The sequence below is a fragment of the Orbicella faveolata genome, unplaced genomic scaffold (assembly GCF_042242905.1).
Source record: "Orbicella faveolata isolate gen_17 unplaced genomic scaffold, um_ofav_v1 contig_25, whole genome shotgun sequence".
Classification (NCBI taxonomy): Eukaryota; Metazoa; Cnidaria; class Anthozoa; order Scleractinia; family Merulinidae; genus Orbicella; species Orbicella faveolata.
In genome coordinates, this window is record NW_028301553.1 from 18485948 (window position 1) to 18501437 (window position 15490).

At 39.9% G+C, this 15490-nt stretch overlaps 2 protein-coding genes across 2 annotated transcripts; both read right to left on the reverse strand.

The window, feature by feature from the left end:
* Nucleotides 1-7639: 7639 nt before the first annotated feature.
* On the reverse strand, nt 7640-11072 carry LOC149109241 (uncharacterized). Its single transcript, XM_089294606.1, has 4 exons — nt 11069-11072; nt 9150-10967; nt 8180-8648; nt 7640-7859 (listed from the first exon to the last, which is right to left on the reverse strand). The coding sequence occupies exons 1-4, from the start codon at nt 11070-11072 to the stop codon at nt 7640-7642; spliced, it is 2511 nt and encodes an 836-aa protein (XP_089150732.1).
* A 160-nt stretch (nt 11073-11232) lies between these two features.
* Nucleotides 11233-12166, reverse strand: LOC149109242 (uncharacterized). The gene has a single exon (XM_089293517.1). The coding sequence runs from the start codon at nt 11937-11939 to the stop codon at nt 11250-11252; it is 690 nt and encodes a 229-aa protein (XP_089149643.1). The 5' UTR covers nt 11940-12166; the 3' UTR covers nt 11233-11249.
* Between the last annotated feature and the right edge of the window lie 3324 nt (nt 12167-15490).

Below are 15490 nucleotides of genomic sequence, written 5' to 3' on the forward strand. Positions count from 1 at the left end.
AGAGAAAAATCTTTTTCTAAAATGATAACTTACAGTAGATCAAAAGACCACAAGCAATATACCAGTTGAAAGGTATTGTTTGGGGTATGTCCTAAATCACCACAACAGACATACAAGATATCACAAATTGAATTGAGGAGTATGCTAAGTAACAAAATGAAAACGTTCAAAAATACCTTATTCCTTGTATATATTGGGTATCAGGTGTACAGATTTTTATCAGATATTCACTTGACCGTAAAATTGTAAAGCGCAAAAGTTTCAAAACCTTGAGGGGTAATTAATCAAGTCTGATTCGGGAGGGGGGTATGATTTTATGCTTCCAGTGTGAAGATCTCTCAAAGATCCTTTTGGTGTCCAAATTTGAAACGAATTGGCCATATATTAACGTGGCTCTCTACAGTTTCACGATCGCATGCGCGCTGAGAACGAAAGCACAAGTAATCTGGGCATGCTCGAAGGAAAACGTCAGTGTTTTTCCTTATCTTATGACGTCAACATGAGCACAGAAAGCAAAACTGTCAGTGAATTTTCTCGCGTTGTCTTCGGTGAAATTCCGTAAAATTTGGCAGACTGGTAGTAAATATTTTACTAATAAGTCAGAGCTCGTTTTCAGGGAAATCCGTGTAAGACCAGTTTTTTTGCAACGGTAAAAGACAAATTTGCAAAAATCGAAAAACCTGCCTATACAAACCCCACTATTCTCGTCTTTAAAATTCGTATCCCGCATAATGCGATGTGCTGTGAAAATTTCGGAAGATTTCACCGAAGGAAATTCAAGAAAATCACAAGTAAAGCTATAAAAAAGTAAAAAACACATTTTTGGGAACATTTGTAAGTCAAGACTAAAACCCAAAATTTTATCAGAGATGATAGTAAAACACTATTTAATCATTGCTTATTGCATGTAATAAGTTTTAGAGGACTGGATGTGAAAACGAATGCAAAAACAGCATTCAAAACATAACACTTGCGCGCGCAACGCCATAAATGATTACCCTAAGGAGCCACCTTAACATGACAGTCTCCGGAGACTAAACCTCCACAATTTTACAGTCGGTCTCTTGAATTGGTTACTATGGTGTTTGTAATCAATGTTGTAATGGGTGGATTTAGTGGAGAGGACTGAAAATGATTGGTTCATGTAACTTAAAACCACTTGCCCAGAGATATTTTTTGATTTTCAAACAGGTGGGTGTATCGATAACCCGTAGAAAGTGTTTTTATGGCATTTTAAGTTATAGCCCATAGAAAAATATGGCGATATTTTAATGCTATAATTCGCTTGCAACACATTGTCAAATTTTGCGTGTCTGTTCGAACTCGTTTCGGGCTTAAAACTTACTTCGATTTATTTTATTTTTCGTTCAGTCGTACCATGAAGACCTGAGTTGAATATAGAAATCATTGAAAGATTGTCAAGTAGCTGTTGTGTGGTGTGCGATGCAGTCAAATATTCAGAAAATTCAGCTTAACCGGAAGTAGATTTTGAGCTCAATCAGGGCGAAATCGTTTTTTCGCAAATTTCTTCTAAACAAAACTGTATTAGCAGAAACTAACTATGGTCCGTTTGTTTTCTAGCTAGGGCCAATCTACGAACAAAACATGAGTGAAATCGCTTTTTCGACTTGCGCCGGTGTTTGGTCTATATTTACAGGCAGTGGTTCTGAAGACGCGTGTTTGTGGCTCCGCTCCGTTTGAATATGGCTCCCTTTTCATGGCTGCGTTTTTCTCAAAATTGAAGCGGAAAAGCAGAAACAGCAGTGGTTCAGACAGCGAAACACTTTCTCCCGACGGGAATAGGATTTGTGAGCCGAGTAGCAAAGAATCCCTTTCAACGGCTAGTAAAAAGAAACCGACCAATTGGTTTTAGATAGGCTTACTAGTGTGGAGGGCAAACAAGACGGAATTCTTCAGAAAGTGCAGGGCCTAGAGGCATCTATGAATCTTGAGATAAATCTTTATTTTAACGGTATAGAAAATCTGCCACACATTTTTGGAAATTTAATGCTAGCCTTCTAGAGGATGAGGATGATGTCGCGAAATCCAAGACCCACGAGTTTTATGGGATTATTTAAAATACAAAATTCGATATGAAACGATTGTGTATAGTAAAAGAAAGGCGAAAGAAAGAGGGGCAAAACAAATGAATCTAGAGAAAAGATTAAAAGAATGCAAAAACAAATGCGATGAATATCCAACAGCTGATAACTTGAGTAACCTTGAAATTCTTCAAGCAGAATATGATCGCCATTACGAATATATACCTCAAGGAACAATTATTAAATCAAGGGTGAATTGGTATGAGCAGGGACAAAGAAGTAACAAATACTTTTTGACTTTAGAAATGACAAAAAGAAAAAGAGTAGCATGAGAAAAATATGTGTTGATGAAAATAATCATATAACAAACCCGAATGAAATATTGAAAGAAATCCAAAATTTCTATGCCACGCTCTATGAAAAGAACCCGTCTATTCTGGGCGAAGATTCTATGAATATTTTTCTTTGTGGGATAAAAAAATAAGAAGTTATCTTTTGAGCTGCAAAAAATCTTAGACAAAGAACTTTCTCGAGTTGAACTCTTCGAGGCGTTAAAATCCTTCAAGAAAAACAAAACACCAGGAAACGACGGATTGACCTCCGAATTCTATTTAGCATTTTGGCATCTTTTGAAGAAACATCTTGAAGCATCTTTAGAATTCTCTCACGTCCACGGCCAGTTGTCTATTTCTCTAAAACAAGCATTGATAATTCCTCTGGAAAACAAGGATAAAGATAGACGGTTTATCAAAAATTGGTGTACTATCTCGTTAATTAACGTTGATGTAAAGCTAGCATCGAAAGCTCTAGCTCAGAAACTAGAACCTTTTCTTTCGGAAATTATTCACTGCAATCAAGGTCGGAAGGTCGGTTTTCGACGCAGTGCGAACAATCGAATTAAGTTCGGCTCATGAAAAGTTCGGCGTCTGAACTGAGCCTAAGTTACGGGTATGTAGTGTACGTTAAGTAATGTAATTACTTGTAACTAGTCTATTGTAAGCAACATACTGTAATTCGGTATGGTTAAGCTGTGTGTCATATACTGTATTATAAGTAAAGATATTGCATGCAAATTTATCCCCAATCCAGCGTTTTAAAGAAGTAAGTATTGTCGATACAATTCCACCAGACTGGAGACTTCTCATCAAGCAGAATCAACAACATTCTGCCCCTCAAACACTAAATGGTATTATTTTTGTCAGAGTGGATGGAAAAGACGTTGATATTCTAAGCATTACATTAAAACTACTTTAAAGAATTCAAATTCAAAAAGCAAACCCCTCCAACTGCCCAAAAGAAACTGCAAAATAAATATCCTGAGCTGGCGGTGGAATGGACAATAATCTATTCCCTGCCATTTGTTGTCACAATAGAGACAAAGCTACGGGAATTTTAATATAAGCTTTTGAATGATATCATGTTTACAAATGAAAAGCCTTTCAGATTTAAAATGATTGTTTTACCTTTATGTAATTTTTGTAAAAAGGAAATTGAATCCCTCGAACATCTACTTTTTTACTGTAGGTATACAGAAGCCTTTTGGCAGGCTCTTACTTCTTGGCTTAGAAAACAAAACATTTTTGTAGAAACTCTAACACTAATGACTATCTTATTTGGTGAGTTTAGTGAAAGTAAAGACAATATTATTTTAAATCACTTGTTACTTATGGCAAAATTTTATATTTTTAAATGCAAATTGAACAATATGGAACCATCATTAAAGGTTTTCGTAGCAAAAGTTAAAATAGTTCAGGACATAGAACGACAAATAGCAGTAAAACATAATAAGACGACTAAATATAACAAAACATGGGAAAAACTCCTAACTTGTAATTTCATCTAAACTTTCGACGTTGTTTCTTGAACCCCCTCTCCCGAAGAAATATTGTAAATAAGACTCTATTGTATGTAACGTATTGTAAGCAGTTTTCTGTGAGTAAGGCCCAGTTCAGATGCCGAACTTTTCATGAGCCAAACCTAATACGTTGAATTAAGTACATGAAAAGTTCGTGCGTTATAAATCTTTGTACATTTCTTTGCCGTCCTCTGCAAAACAACAACGTGAAATGACCAAGTTCTGCGTCGTCTACGGAACGTGGACGACGACGGCTAATTTTTCGTATTTCGATTTGGATTTGAACGCCATCGTTGCATATTTAGCTTAAACACGTTTTTAGAGCCATCGGCGTACCGAGCAGATCTAGACAATCGCGAATTTCGCTTGTAAAATATAAATTCATTTTTTACTAGGCGTCGTCCTCGGCGTCGTCCTCGGCGTCGTCGTCGTTGCTTAAGCTCCCTTTTGATTCAAACGCGTATCCAAAATGCAAAAGCGAGCAGCTCGTTTAATTGTGGATGCAGCTATCGGAGAAAGGGGTGAGATGCTATTTAGACGGCTTGATTTTTTTCTTTTTTTGTATTTTTTTTTATTGTACATACTGTATGTGACACACAGATTAACCATACCGAATTACAGTATGTTGCTTACAATAGACTAGTTACAAGTAATTACATTACTAAACGTACACTACATACCCTTAACTTAGGCTCAGTTCAGACGCCGAACTTTTCATGAGCCGAACTTAATTCAGCGGTTTTTAGGCAAGGTGTATGTATTAGGTTCGGCCGAACCTAATACATACACCTTGCCTAAAAACCGCTGACCTTTCGATGTGTTCTGGTTCAAACTAAATTAAGTTCAGTGAAGTAAGTTCGACGTCTGAATCAACAGACGTACTTTTGATAATTTGGGTCAGTCCAAATTCGAATTAAGTTCGGCTCATGAAAAGTTCGGCGTCTGAACTGAGCCTAAGTTAAGGGTATGTAGTGTACGTTTAGTAATGTAATTACTTGTAACTAGTCTATTGTCAGCAACATACTGTAATTCGGTATGGTTAAGCTGTGTGTCATATACTGTATATACAATAAAAAAAAATACAAAAAAAGAAAAAAATCAAGCCGTCTAAATAGCATCTCACCCCTTTCTCCGATAGCTGCATCCACAATTAAACGAGCTGCTCGCTTTTGCATTTTGGATACGCGTTTGACGTTCTCTTCTACCTTCTTCTGGCGCAATGCTCCATGCACATGACCCATACAACATTATTGGCTTGATCAATGCATTTAAGGTTACAGTATACCTTCGGATCGGCAATTTTCTTCAAATTTGGATTTTTGGGTCAAAATAGTGGTCGAAGAATAATCTCTAATTTCTGAAAAAATTTTTTAAAAAGGCTAAAAATTGGCGGAGAAATGGCGGTTTTACGTTTTCACCGGAAGTAAAAGTTTACCTCTTGATTGACAGCCCTATAGCGCGTATACAATCAACCGAGACGATTTTCGCGGGAATTACCTATATGGATGTCACGAATTGACTACTCAGTTGATCAGCATTGTTGTTCTGACTACCCAGCATCTTTGGTATTAGGCGTGTCTCTATTAAGTTATAAGTAAACATAGACCACTTTTAAACCATGGACCAGTTCGAAAAAGCGAAAACAGCGAAGAACGAATGAAAATACATCAATGAGTGAAGAAGCGAAAGTTCGCCACGCGGATGAAGCTATAGTTATCGTATAAGGCGGGCAAATATTCGTGGTAAGAGAAAAGAAAGGTTCTGTAAAAATTTCGGAACTTGACAGCAATAACAGGGATGCTGACAGAGACTCTTCTGATGAGTCCGATATCGACGAATCGTCGGACTCATTGAGACCATTTGAAATATTATCCATGCACAGTTGCCCACACACAGTTGCTCTCCGCGCTTTCTTTTGTTTGTTTCCTTCGCTCAGCCACTCTAGCGTTCGTATCCTTTTTAGTCTTCCCCATTTTGCCAGACCAGCTTCAAGAAAAACCGAGCTACAGAAAAATTCTCTCTCTGCCTTCGGTTCCTTGAGCGCATTGCGAAACACAAGAGTTTTTTAGAGATTCGCGGGTAAATGTCACCAGGAGGTTAACGGTAGTAAACTTTCCCTGCACTGATTGGCTTAGTTATCTGAGAACCCAGTTGAAGGCGTTTGTGGGCGGAGTTTGTTTGCGAAGCAGAAAATTTTTCTAAGCGCTGTTTTCCCGAATAAATTTTTTCACTTGAAGCAGACACTTTAAAGAGTTATAACTCAAAGGGAATTTGTTCAATTGCTCTTAAATTTGGACAGTGGCTAGTTTAACATATAAACTACAAAAATGTGTCTGGGAATTGTTAATTTCGAAATACGTTTTCTTCGCGAGCGATTTTTGTGCGATCACTCCACATTTTTTTAATCCTATTTCGAAAATGTTCTGTAACTTTTTACTGCAGTTGAATATGCCAAAACGCAGACACGTTTTTTAAGCGCTTTGGGCCCTGAAACCGAGGAGAAAATTAAATCGGCGAAAAACGAAATTCGCTTTGACTTGTAGCTTTCGAAAGGTGATTCGGGCGCTCGCATTTAGTGGTCGTGAAAAATTCGATAATTCATTTTCTTTCAAAATTCTTGGTATAGTTCGATAGCCAGCCCCATAAGCTTTAATTTGATATAGGGGTTTAAGTATCTACAGCTTAAACTGCACGCGCTAGATCGCTTGCGCGCGAGACACCCCTGAAGGTATACTGTAACCTTAATTCAAATTACGCTTGATCTTCTTAGCAACAATCAATTGTTTGCTGAAATTGTAGACAGAGATGAATAAAAAATGACTTGTGAGACAACAATACATCAAAAATTTTCAGTTGTCATAATTAACACTTCAGCTGATAGGTCTAACTTGCCTGAGCTCTCCCAACCAAGTCCGTTATCCGTTATAGCCGATAGTCGTAATCCATCCCTTAGACACACAAAACCACATAAACGTGTCAAAAACCATGATCGACACGCCACATTCGGCACTTTGCCCTGCAAAATATCAGTTCTTGCGTCAAACACCCAAGATGAACTTTTCGCGGAGCCTTTCCATGTTGACTACAACTAAAGATTTTTTTACTTTACTTCGTTATGCTTATTACGTACACACGAGTTAAACTTCTTTTTATCCAATCCTGTTAGGGTCAACGCTCCATTACTTCAATACTATAAATAAAGTGGCTTTGCCTGTTCGTCGGTTTCACCAAATAACAATAACATCCGAAATTTTCAAGACTTCGTTATTACTCGTTTATCAAATCTGCTACTTTACAAAAAAAACACTGCTAGGTGGCTGAAGGTAATTCAAGGTGATAACTTATGGAAGGTGAACCCTACATATATTAAATCTTCCGTTCAAGATGAGTTAAGGGATATTACTACAATATAGGTAAATAATCGTGTCAGTGCAGATGTACGAAATAGTATGTATTTATTATGACTGAGTGGCAGGGCCGAACGTGAAAACACTTGGCTCGAGTTAAGGACGAAGCGCGGCGAGGTTCGTGTGTCCTGACCGAGAGCCAAATATATTCCCATCCAGCCCGACCTCACTCAGTCAATAGGCATTGTATCATATGGCCATTTTTTTGGGAACTTCTTCATTTGTGAAGGTGTTTACATTTTGCCTCCACTACACATCCGGACACACTAGACAGTGATTAAATTGGGTGCGTTGGCCAGCCAAGCCAACATAGAGGTGAAAAGAAAGGGCTCGAGCTAGAGAGACAATGATTTTGACACTTCTAATCTACTTGCTAGAGAGTCTTTGACGTAAATGTTCTTGGCAGAGGTTGAAGCCCAACGGCCGTGACGTTGAAGATTCCTCTCAGGGACACCGGAGTTCGCAGCCAAAGTCGCCCCACCTGATCTGGCAGAGTGGGTACTAAATTTAGAAATATCTGGAACAATATCGCGAAAAGACTTCTTAAACGACTCTCTATAAGTCGAATAACATATAGGCTTACTGACTGACACAAGACGCTTGCGATTGCTAGACGATGATATAGGCCTGAAAAGGTACTCCTCAGAATCAAAAGAAAGGTTAGAACTTGACATATATAGCTTAAGAAGGGCCACAGGACAAATACTAGAACCAGCTGACTCAGCAATAACCACGGACTGACCCTCCCTTAATTGGTCGGCTTTACTTTTTTTTCGATAAAAATAGAAAGAAAACCATCATAAAACTTAACATCTTTGCTTCCAATAAGTGACAACTCGGAAAAACGAAAAAAGCCGGAAAAAGCTAAAACAAACATAACTAAATTACGCAACTGTAAGAGGTCATGTAAGTCAGTTTTTTCGGCTAATTTCCTGAGATGCTCCGCCTCAAGAGGTTCCTTTCTGTGGTTAGCCGGTGAGGACGCAGAACGAACGGCACCTTCTTTCACAGCCACAACAGTGGGATGACTAGTAGGGGAACTCACGCCCGCCAGATCGTGCAGCCACTTGAAAGCATAGAAGGCGGAATTGATAGAAGAAACTGATCTGCTTGACTCCAGTAGATACTGTAGAAACAAGGCACAATGGAAGGGCTCTACCGGGAAGGGACTGGTACCCATAACGGTAGTAGCAAATGATCTCCGTCTGTTGAAAACCCTTGTATAACAAAGAGAAGCCCCGGAAGCCCTGGATACAAGAGCTGTAAACTTCATATTCTCCGTCAACAAAGCAACCTCTCTTGTATCACATGTAGGGGAAGTCCAGAACTCTGTATCAAAAATATCTAGAGAAAAAACAAAAACCAAGTGATAATAAAAGAATACAAAGGACAAGGGGAAGCTCGCCAGGGATAAAGACAAATGGGGCCTAAACAACACAATGAGAGAATAAACAACAAATAAATACAGACAAGGAGCCTCAGAGAAAAAACAATATTATATTTAAGTACGCTTATACAACGCAGAAACAAAACTGCAATAAACACAATCTATTCACCCCTCAAGGGCACTGTATAGAAATCTTCAACGTTAACAGTCTCAAATCAAAGGCCCCTCAAGGGCACTGTATACAAATATCACAGACCCCTCAAGGGTACGTCTCAAAGGGCCGCCTGCTTCAAGCAAGGCGCCTCAAAGCCAGAAAACAATGCGCTAACACTGTGGAACGCGAAATGCATTGCAAACTAACGCAGAACCTTGCCTGGGTGCAATACTAAAATTAATGCGCAAAGCTACCATTGAGAAATTTAGCGGACCGGATCCGAAAATGGAATTCTTGGCTTTGCCTCTGATGAACAGATGGGGAAGATCAGGGAGGACCACACAATCATGAACGAAACTGCTCCAGTGCACACCGTCGAAACAAAGGATGGGCCAAAAATGCGCTGATCTCCAAAGGGGAACGATGAGAGTGCCGGACGCATTGCAGAGCTTCAAATGACTGACGACTTTGCATGTCAAACAGACAGGAGGACAAAGCCAGTTGTTGTCGTTGGACCAATCTTGGACGAAAGCGTTGACGCCAGACGAACCGGGCTGATAATACCTAGAATTGAAAACCTGAAGCTTTGCATTGTAATGGCAGGCGAATCTATCACAAGTGTGCGGACCCCAGAGCTCGTCGAGAGCATAAAAAACAGAATCGTTGATTGCATAATCATCGTAATCAACTAACTTGCCAATATCGTCGGCACAAGTGTTGAGGTCCCTGGGAATCCATTGCATGTCAATGCTAATACCGCCGATGAGACAATGTCGGTGAACATCAAGAGCCAACTGTTGCAAAGCTGGAACTTTGGATCCGATGTTAACGATGCGAACAACATTCTGGTTGTCTGTATACCAGACAACAGTCTGCGCACCAAGAGAATCCTTGAACGCCTTCAAGGACAATGAAACAGCAAGAAGTTCGCGAAAAGTCGAACTTTGTGCACTCTCGTAATCGGACCAATTTTGGTGAAAAATTTTGTCCTCGAATTGTATGTAACTCCCGCAGGCTGAATTGGACGCATCAGAGTAAACGATTTTGGAAGGCTTGCGCTTAATAGGCCACAAAGGAAGGCCGTTGGTATCAGCGAGATTGTTTTTCCAAAAATTCAATTCGTGTAAACATTCAGGTGTCAAAGAAACAAGTGAATTCCAATCAGCAGTGGAGTTAATAACCAGAAAGGTGTTCCTGGTCATAAGTCTAGTGACGTTCCCGACGCAGTTCCCGAGCGAGATAATTTTTCCACACACGCTTGCAAGCTTGCGAACATGGTGCAAGGAGCGCTCCGAACATAAAAGAGATGATAAATCGTTAATAAGAGAATCAATTCTCTTGTCCGTGGCTTTGATAACGCACTGGGAAGTGTTAATAACAGTCCCAAGCCAGGTAATCACTTGAGTAAGATCCCAAACGGATTTCTCTTCGTTAGGTAGGAAACCAGACTTTAATAGGTCGGAATGAACAGCCAAACTAGAGATCTTCGCTTTGATACAGTCAGCGGCCGCCCCTAAACCATCGTCTAGGAAGACAACTATAGACTTTCCCTCGGATCTCCATTTCTTGACTAACGGCTTGAGAAGCTTTGTAAATAAATAAGGAGCAGAACTAAGGCCAAATGGCAAAACTGAAAACTGAAAATATCTAGTATGACCGGACGAAAAGGTCCAAGAAAACGACAGATATTGCCTATGATCTGGAAAGATATCCACGTGATGGTAACCCGATTTTAAGTCAAAGGAGAACATGAAATCTCCGGGATTTAAAACTTCTCTGGCAACGGACAGGTCCTCGCATCGAAACTTAAACTTGAAAAGATATAGATTGACATGACGAAGATCCAAGATCAAGCGCTTTTTCCCTGACTTCTGAATAGACACAGATAATGGATTAATTATAGTAGGAGGTGTAAAAACTTCGGTGATACAATCCAAACTAATAAGCTCGTTAATAGCATTCTCAACAAAATCAGATTCCTGAATCGCTGAATTATTGTTCCGAGCAACAAAAGATGCTGGTATTTGAAGAAGTGGCAACTTATATCCAAACTCAATCGTGTCAATTATGAAACGAGGTGCGTCAATATCTTTCCAAAACTGAAGCGATTTACGCAATCTTCCTTTAACCGAAACAGGTGCATCATCACATGCAATTTCACAGTTCAGCGATGGATCCTCTAGAAGGGATAGCTCACAATACGGCAATGGCAAAGCCTCAGACTCATGGTCTAGAAAATAAATAATACACGACGGGAAAAAACATAGTTTAATAAATGCAAATTAACTCTGAAAGCACTAAGCACGACTCGTATGAAAGATCCAGCGAAAAATAAGACAAACGGAAAACAACACAAAAGAAAACTAGAACCAACTACACCTTGATCCTGAGTATTGCTGTCTAGTCACTTTGCCTGTTGGTTGGCAGGATTGGAAGAGGAAAGAACATTCGGGCAGGAAGCTCGCCAATGTCCAGGTTTTCCACAGGAAAAGCAAAGTCCGGCAGATCTGCCAACGGAAAGCTGTTGATTGACCCGAGTAAAGGAATTAGGAATTTGCCCGACGGTGAGCAGCGAATTTCTTGAGACAGGTATTCCAGATCGGCGCTGTAATCCCAGACCACGTGGAGCGAAGCGTTTCGAGGCTCTAGCCGCTCTCGCCTCAGCTCTATAGATTTTCTTCTCGTCTTCTTCGTCATCCGCCAAGTCGTGATGTTTATAGTCCAAAACGGTTTTCCAACCGTACGGCGACTTATCAGCCAACAAAATTAATATTTGCCGATCTTTAAGCAAAGACATACCCCGATCCAACGCTTCCTTGGTCCTCAGAAGGTCCTTACGCTCAAGAGCGACGCTTGCGTCTTCGACAGCTTCCATGACTGATTTGTTGGCTTTAAATTGCTCCTCGTTACTCTTCTTCTTGAACGAAGGTGGAGCATCCCGCTTTAGCCTCTTGATCTCAGACATCTGCTCCGCGGCATTCGAATCATTAGATCTCTTTAGATCAGAAATTGAAGTGGAAACTAAATCCTTAATCTGGCCAAGCAGATCGCGATTGTTCTGGGCAATGATCTCTTTAACTTTAGCTTCATCCATTGTAAAAACCAAACTTAACCTAAACACGGCAAAGGCTGGCCATAGAATGTCTCACCTCGCCAACTGTCACCGATTACAAACTCAAATCCCACTATACACTGCGCACCTCAAACCCGTACCCAGCCCTCTGGTCCGTGCCGGCAAAATAGTAATTTATGCTAATTTAAGATCATCACAAATTACATTTTCTTTTGGAGTAAGTTGGCATCGGACAGTTCGCCAGTATAGTAAATTCGCTGTCAGAGTGTACATCACTCAAATTGCTTCTGTCATTAACTTGCAGCAATTTTGCGGGGCCGTACACTCTTTAGTAGGGTCGTAAGAGTTTTTTTCCGGCCTTATCACTATGACTTGTTCGGCCCTCATACGGTACTTCTTTTCTTATGGTTTTTCAAGAAAATAGCGTAAGGGGCCTTACGGGTCATATGATAGTAGGCAACTTTTAAAGCAGTGACGATGGCGACCCCGAGGATAACACCTAGAATAAAATGAATTTATATTCTACTTTCAAATTCTCAATTGTCTAGACCTGTTCAGTGCGCCTGTCGGTCTCAAAACTTGCTAAAGCTAAATATGTAACACCAGCGTTTAAGTCTATTTTGACAAGGCAAATGTCAGAGAGAGTAGCCTTCAGGTCTTTGAACCTTTTCCAATGTTTTCTCTCAAGTCCTGTTGCCCAAAGCAGGAGCGTGTTGCCTGAAAAATTTCCGATGCAACCCCTCACCTCAACCCCCCAGCCCGTACACTTATGACACTGATCTACAGTTGTTGACCAACAGCAGAACTGAGTTCTGCCGGGCATTACAGCTACCGGGAAATCTTAATCTAGAAAAGCAAATCCCCTTTGAAACGCTACGTGAGGTCGCTTTTGAATAAACAAACATCTTTAGGGAAGGTATGTTTTACATTAACATTTTCTGAAGGCTCCTCTTAAATTTCAAGTATGTTTTAGTCGAGGCAACATATGTGTTCCATATTCCAGCCAAGTCTTAGATTCGGATTCCAATATGATATTCAGCTCTGTTCAGCTCTTAGTCTTTCGCACTAAAATCTTCTACCAAGAGTCAAGAGTCAAGAGCGTAGGCGCGTAAAAGCGAAACATCGCGGCAAGGGAAAACTTCGATTTCGCTCCTATTTTAGTGCTACATAGGCTAGAGAATACCAAAAATCGCTGGATAGGTGGGTTCTAGGGTGTTCAATTATTGCTTACGTTTGAGAGGCTCGAATGCAGAAATAAATTGTTCTACCACCTTTAGAATTAAGTCTTCAATATTGAGAGAAGGCAATATTTACGAAAATCATTCCAATAGGTATTTAGAGAATGCAATAAAAAATGATGTGCGATTTTTACCGCTCTCGTGCAGAAACCAGAGGAAACCTCTGGCGATATCACCTTGAAATCACAACCGAATCGAACGTCTGCAATAGCAGCTGGTTCACATACGCGATTGGGAGTTGCAGCACTAGCGCGACAAAAATCGCAGTGGAAATCGCGACAGAGAATGCATCAAAATCGTTCTGAGACGATAAATGGGTTTTAATAAGTGGATTACGGTGGCCGAACACAGTTTTCAAGTGCCTCTGCCTAATTCATCATTTCTTTAAAACTATTTATGCTTTGGCGCCCGTTTCTTGCAAGAGTCAAAGTTAACCACAGAAGGGTTTATTCTCGCATTTTGGCTAAGGTGTGTGCTGTTGCCATGGCAACGGGGCTGGTTAAAAACAGGCTTAAAAAAATGGCTTTTTGTTTATTTAAAAAAAACCCAGTCGTTAGATTTTTTTCATCATTTGCCCATTACGAATTGACATTACATCCCTTCTGCCAACACTGTTGTAATAAAATTTTGACATAGACGATTTTTGTAATTCGCCATAAATCGTTTTCACTGCATGTTCTGTATTATTAAAAATTCCCTAGGTCAAAATTCAGATTTTTGTGATCATCATCCACGTGGTTTCTGAACTATTTTTTTTGCCAAATTTCTTGAAATTCTAACGACTGTATCGTTAGAAATCGGCAAGTTTCTGCAAAAGCAATCGGTTTCAATTTTTCGAGCAACTGCGCATGCACTGCATTTAACTAGTTCTTTCGGTAAAAAGAAAAAGCTGAAAATTGCTGGGTTCTTTGCATCGTTACCTTTTCTAATATGTCTTTGTAATAAAAGACTAAAGCCATCAATACACTGCGTTCAAATATAGAGAAAAATAGCACAGATAATGCGGGTGTTCAGTGAATAAAATGATCGCTGGATTGCTCTATTGACGGCATATTTGTTTTTTCTAATCCTTGTGCGCGCGCTGAATCGCATGTTTTCGCGCGCGCTTTTGCTGATGCGATTCAGCGCGTGTACAAGGATTGCAAAAAACAAACGAGGTTGCCTATTTACCGAGTCAGGATTTCGAGTTGGATTTCGAGTTGGATTTTCGAGTTGGATTTTCGAGTTGGATTTTTGAGTTAGGATTTTTGGGCGGGATTTTCAATAAATTTCCAGTGGTTTGATGATTTAAATGGTTGACAGGCCAAACACGACTCCTATTGGTCAAGATAGAACTAGCCAATGGCATAATTTACTTTTCAATCCTTATTTGTTTGAAGCTCGACTTCGTTATTGTGTGTTTCTTTGACGGCATTTTTCTAGATTTCTAGGCACTTGATGGCTAATCAGTGACATCAGTGTTAAATGGGGTTGACAAGCCTACACAATTCCTACGGTTCGTGGCATGTGTACATTTGCCGTTCTCTGTTCGGTCACTCGACCTTTTGTTGCTTCACTTGTGTTTATGAAGGGCACTTCATGTTGTGTTATAAGGAGGAATTTTAGGTAGAGTTGAACCGTAAGACCATGCTATGGCAAAATCTTTAGAGGTCATAGGTTTTCATCTGCATGTCGCTTCGTCGAGTTTGACACCCCTGTAATTTGCCATGTGTTGATGCCTTTTTTAGGGTCATTTATATGGCGAGATATGTTTTTAAGTGGCAGTCCCGCTAAAAGCGGTCCACTCGACTTCGAGACCAAAATTAATTTTCCTTCATTATTCGTCAGTGAAAAGGGTTTGACACATATATATAAAAAAGCAATTTATTATTTTCCAATTCCTTATTTTTGCTTTGCTACGAGCCAAAATTGAATTTTGGCCGAACTGAGGTTGCCGACCGTAATCAGAAAGGTAAAATTCACCGATTTTGTGAAGCGTGCTACGTCGCCTAAAATGCAGCTCACGGGGTTTCGTTTTCATACGAATTTTAAGGCACATTCATTTCTTTGACTGACGAAATATGGAAACTTTTCGAAAAATTCTAAGCTTACCAGCGAGGCTGGAAGACACCCTACTCCGAGGCCTTTGATCACCTACTAAAATTAAGCCAAATTTGACGGGGAAAATCTCAAAAGTTGGGTCTAAATGAAGCCTAAATAGCACATCACAGTAAATTGCATACCTTAATAAACCGTTCCATAAGTTCAAACCGGTGGGTATCTCCTTGGATTGCACCCGAGAACAGATTAAAACCTGCCACAGTCAGTGTGTTTACATAGCTATCGCTCGTGTCA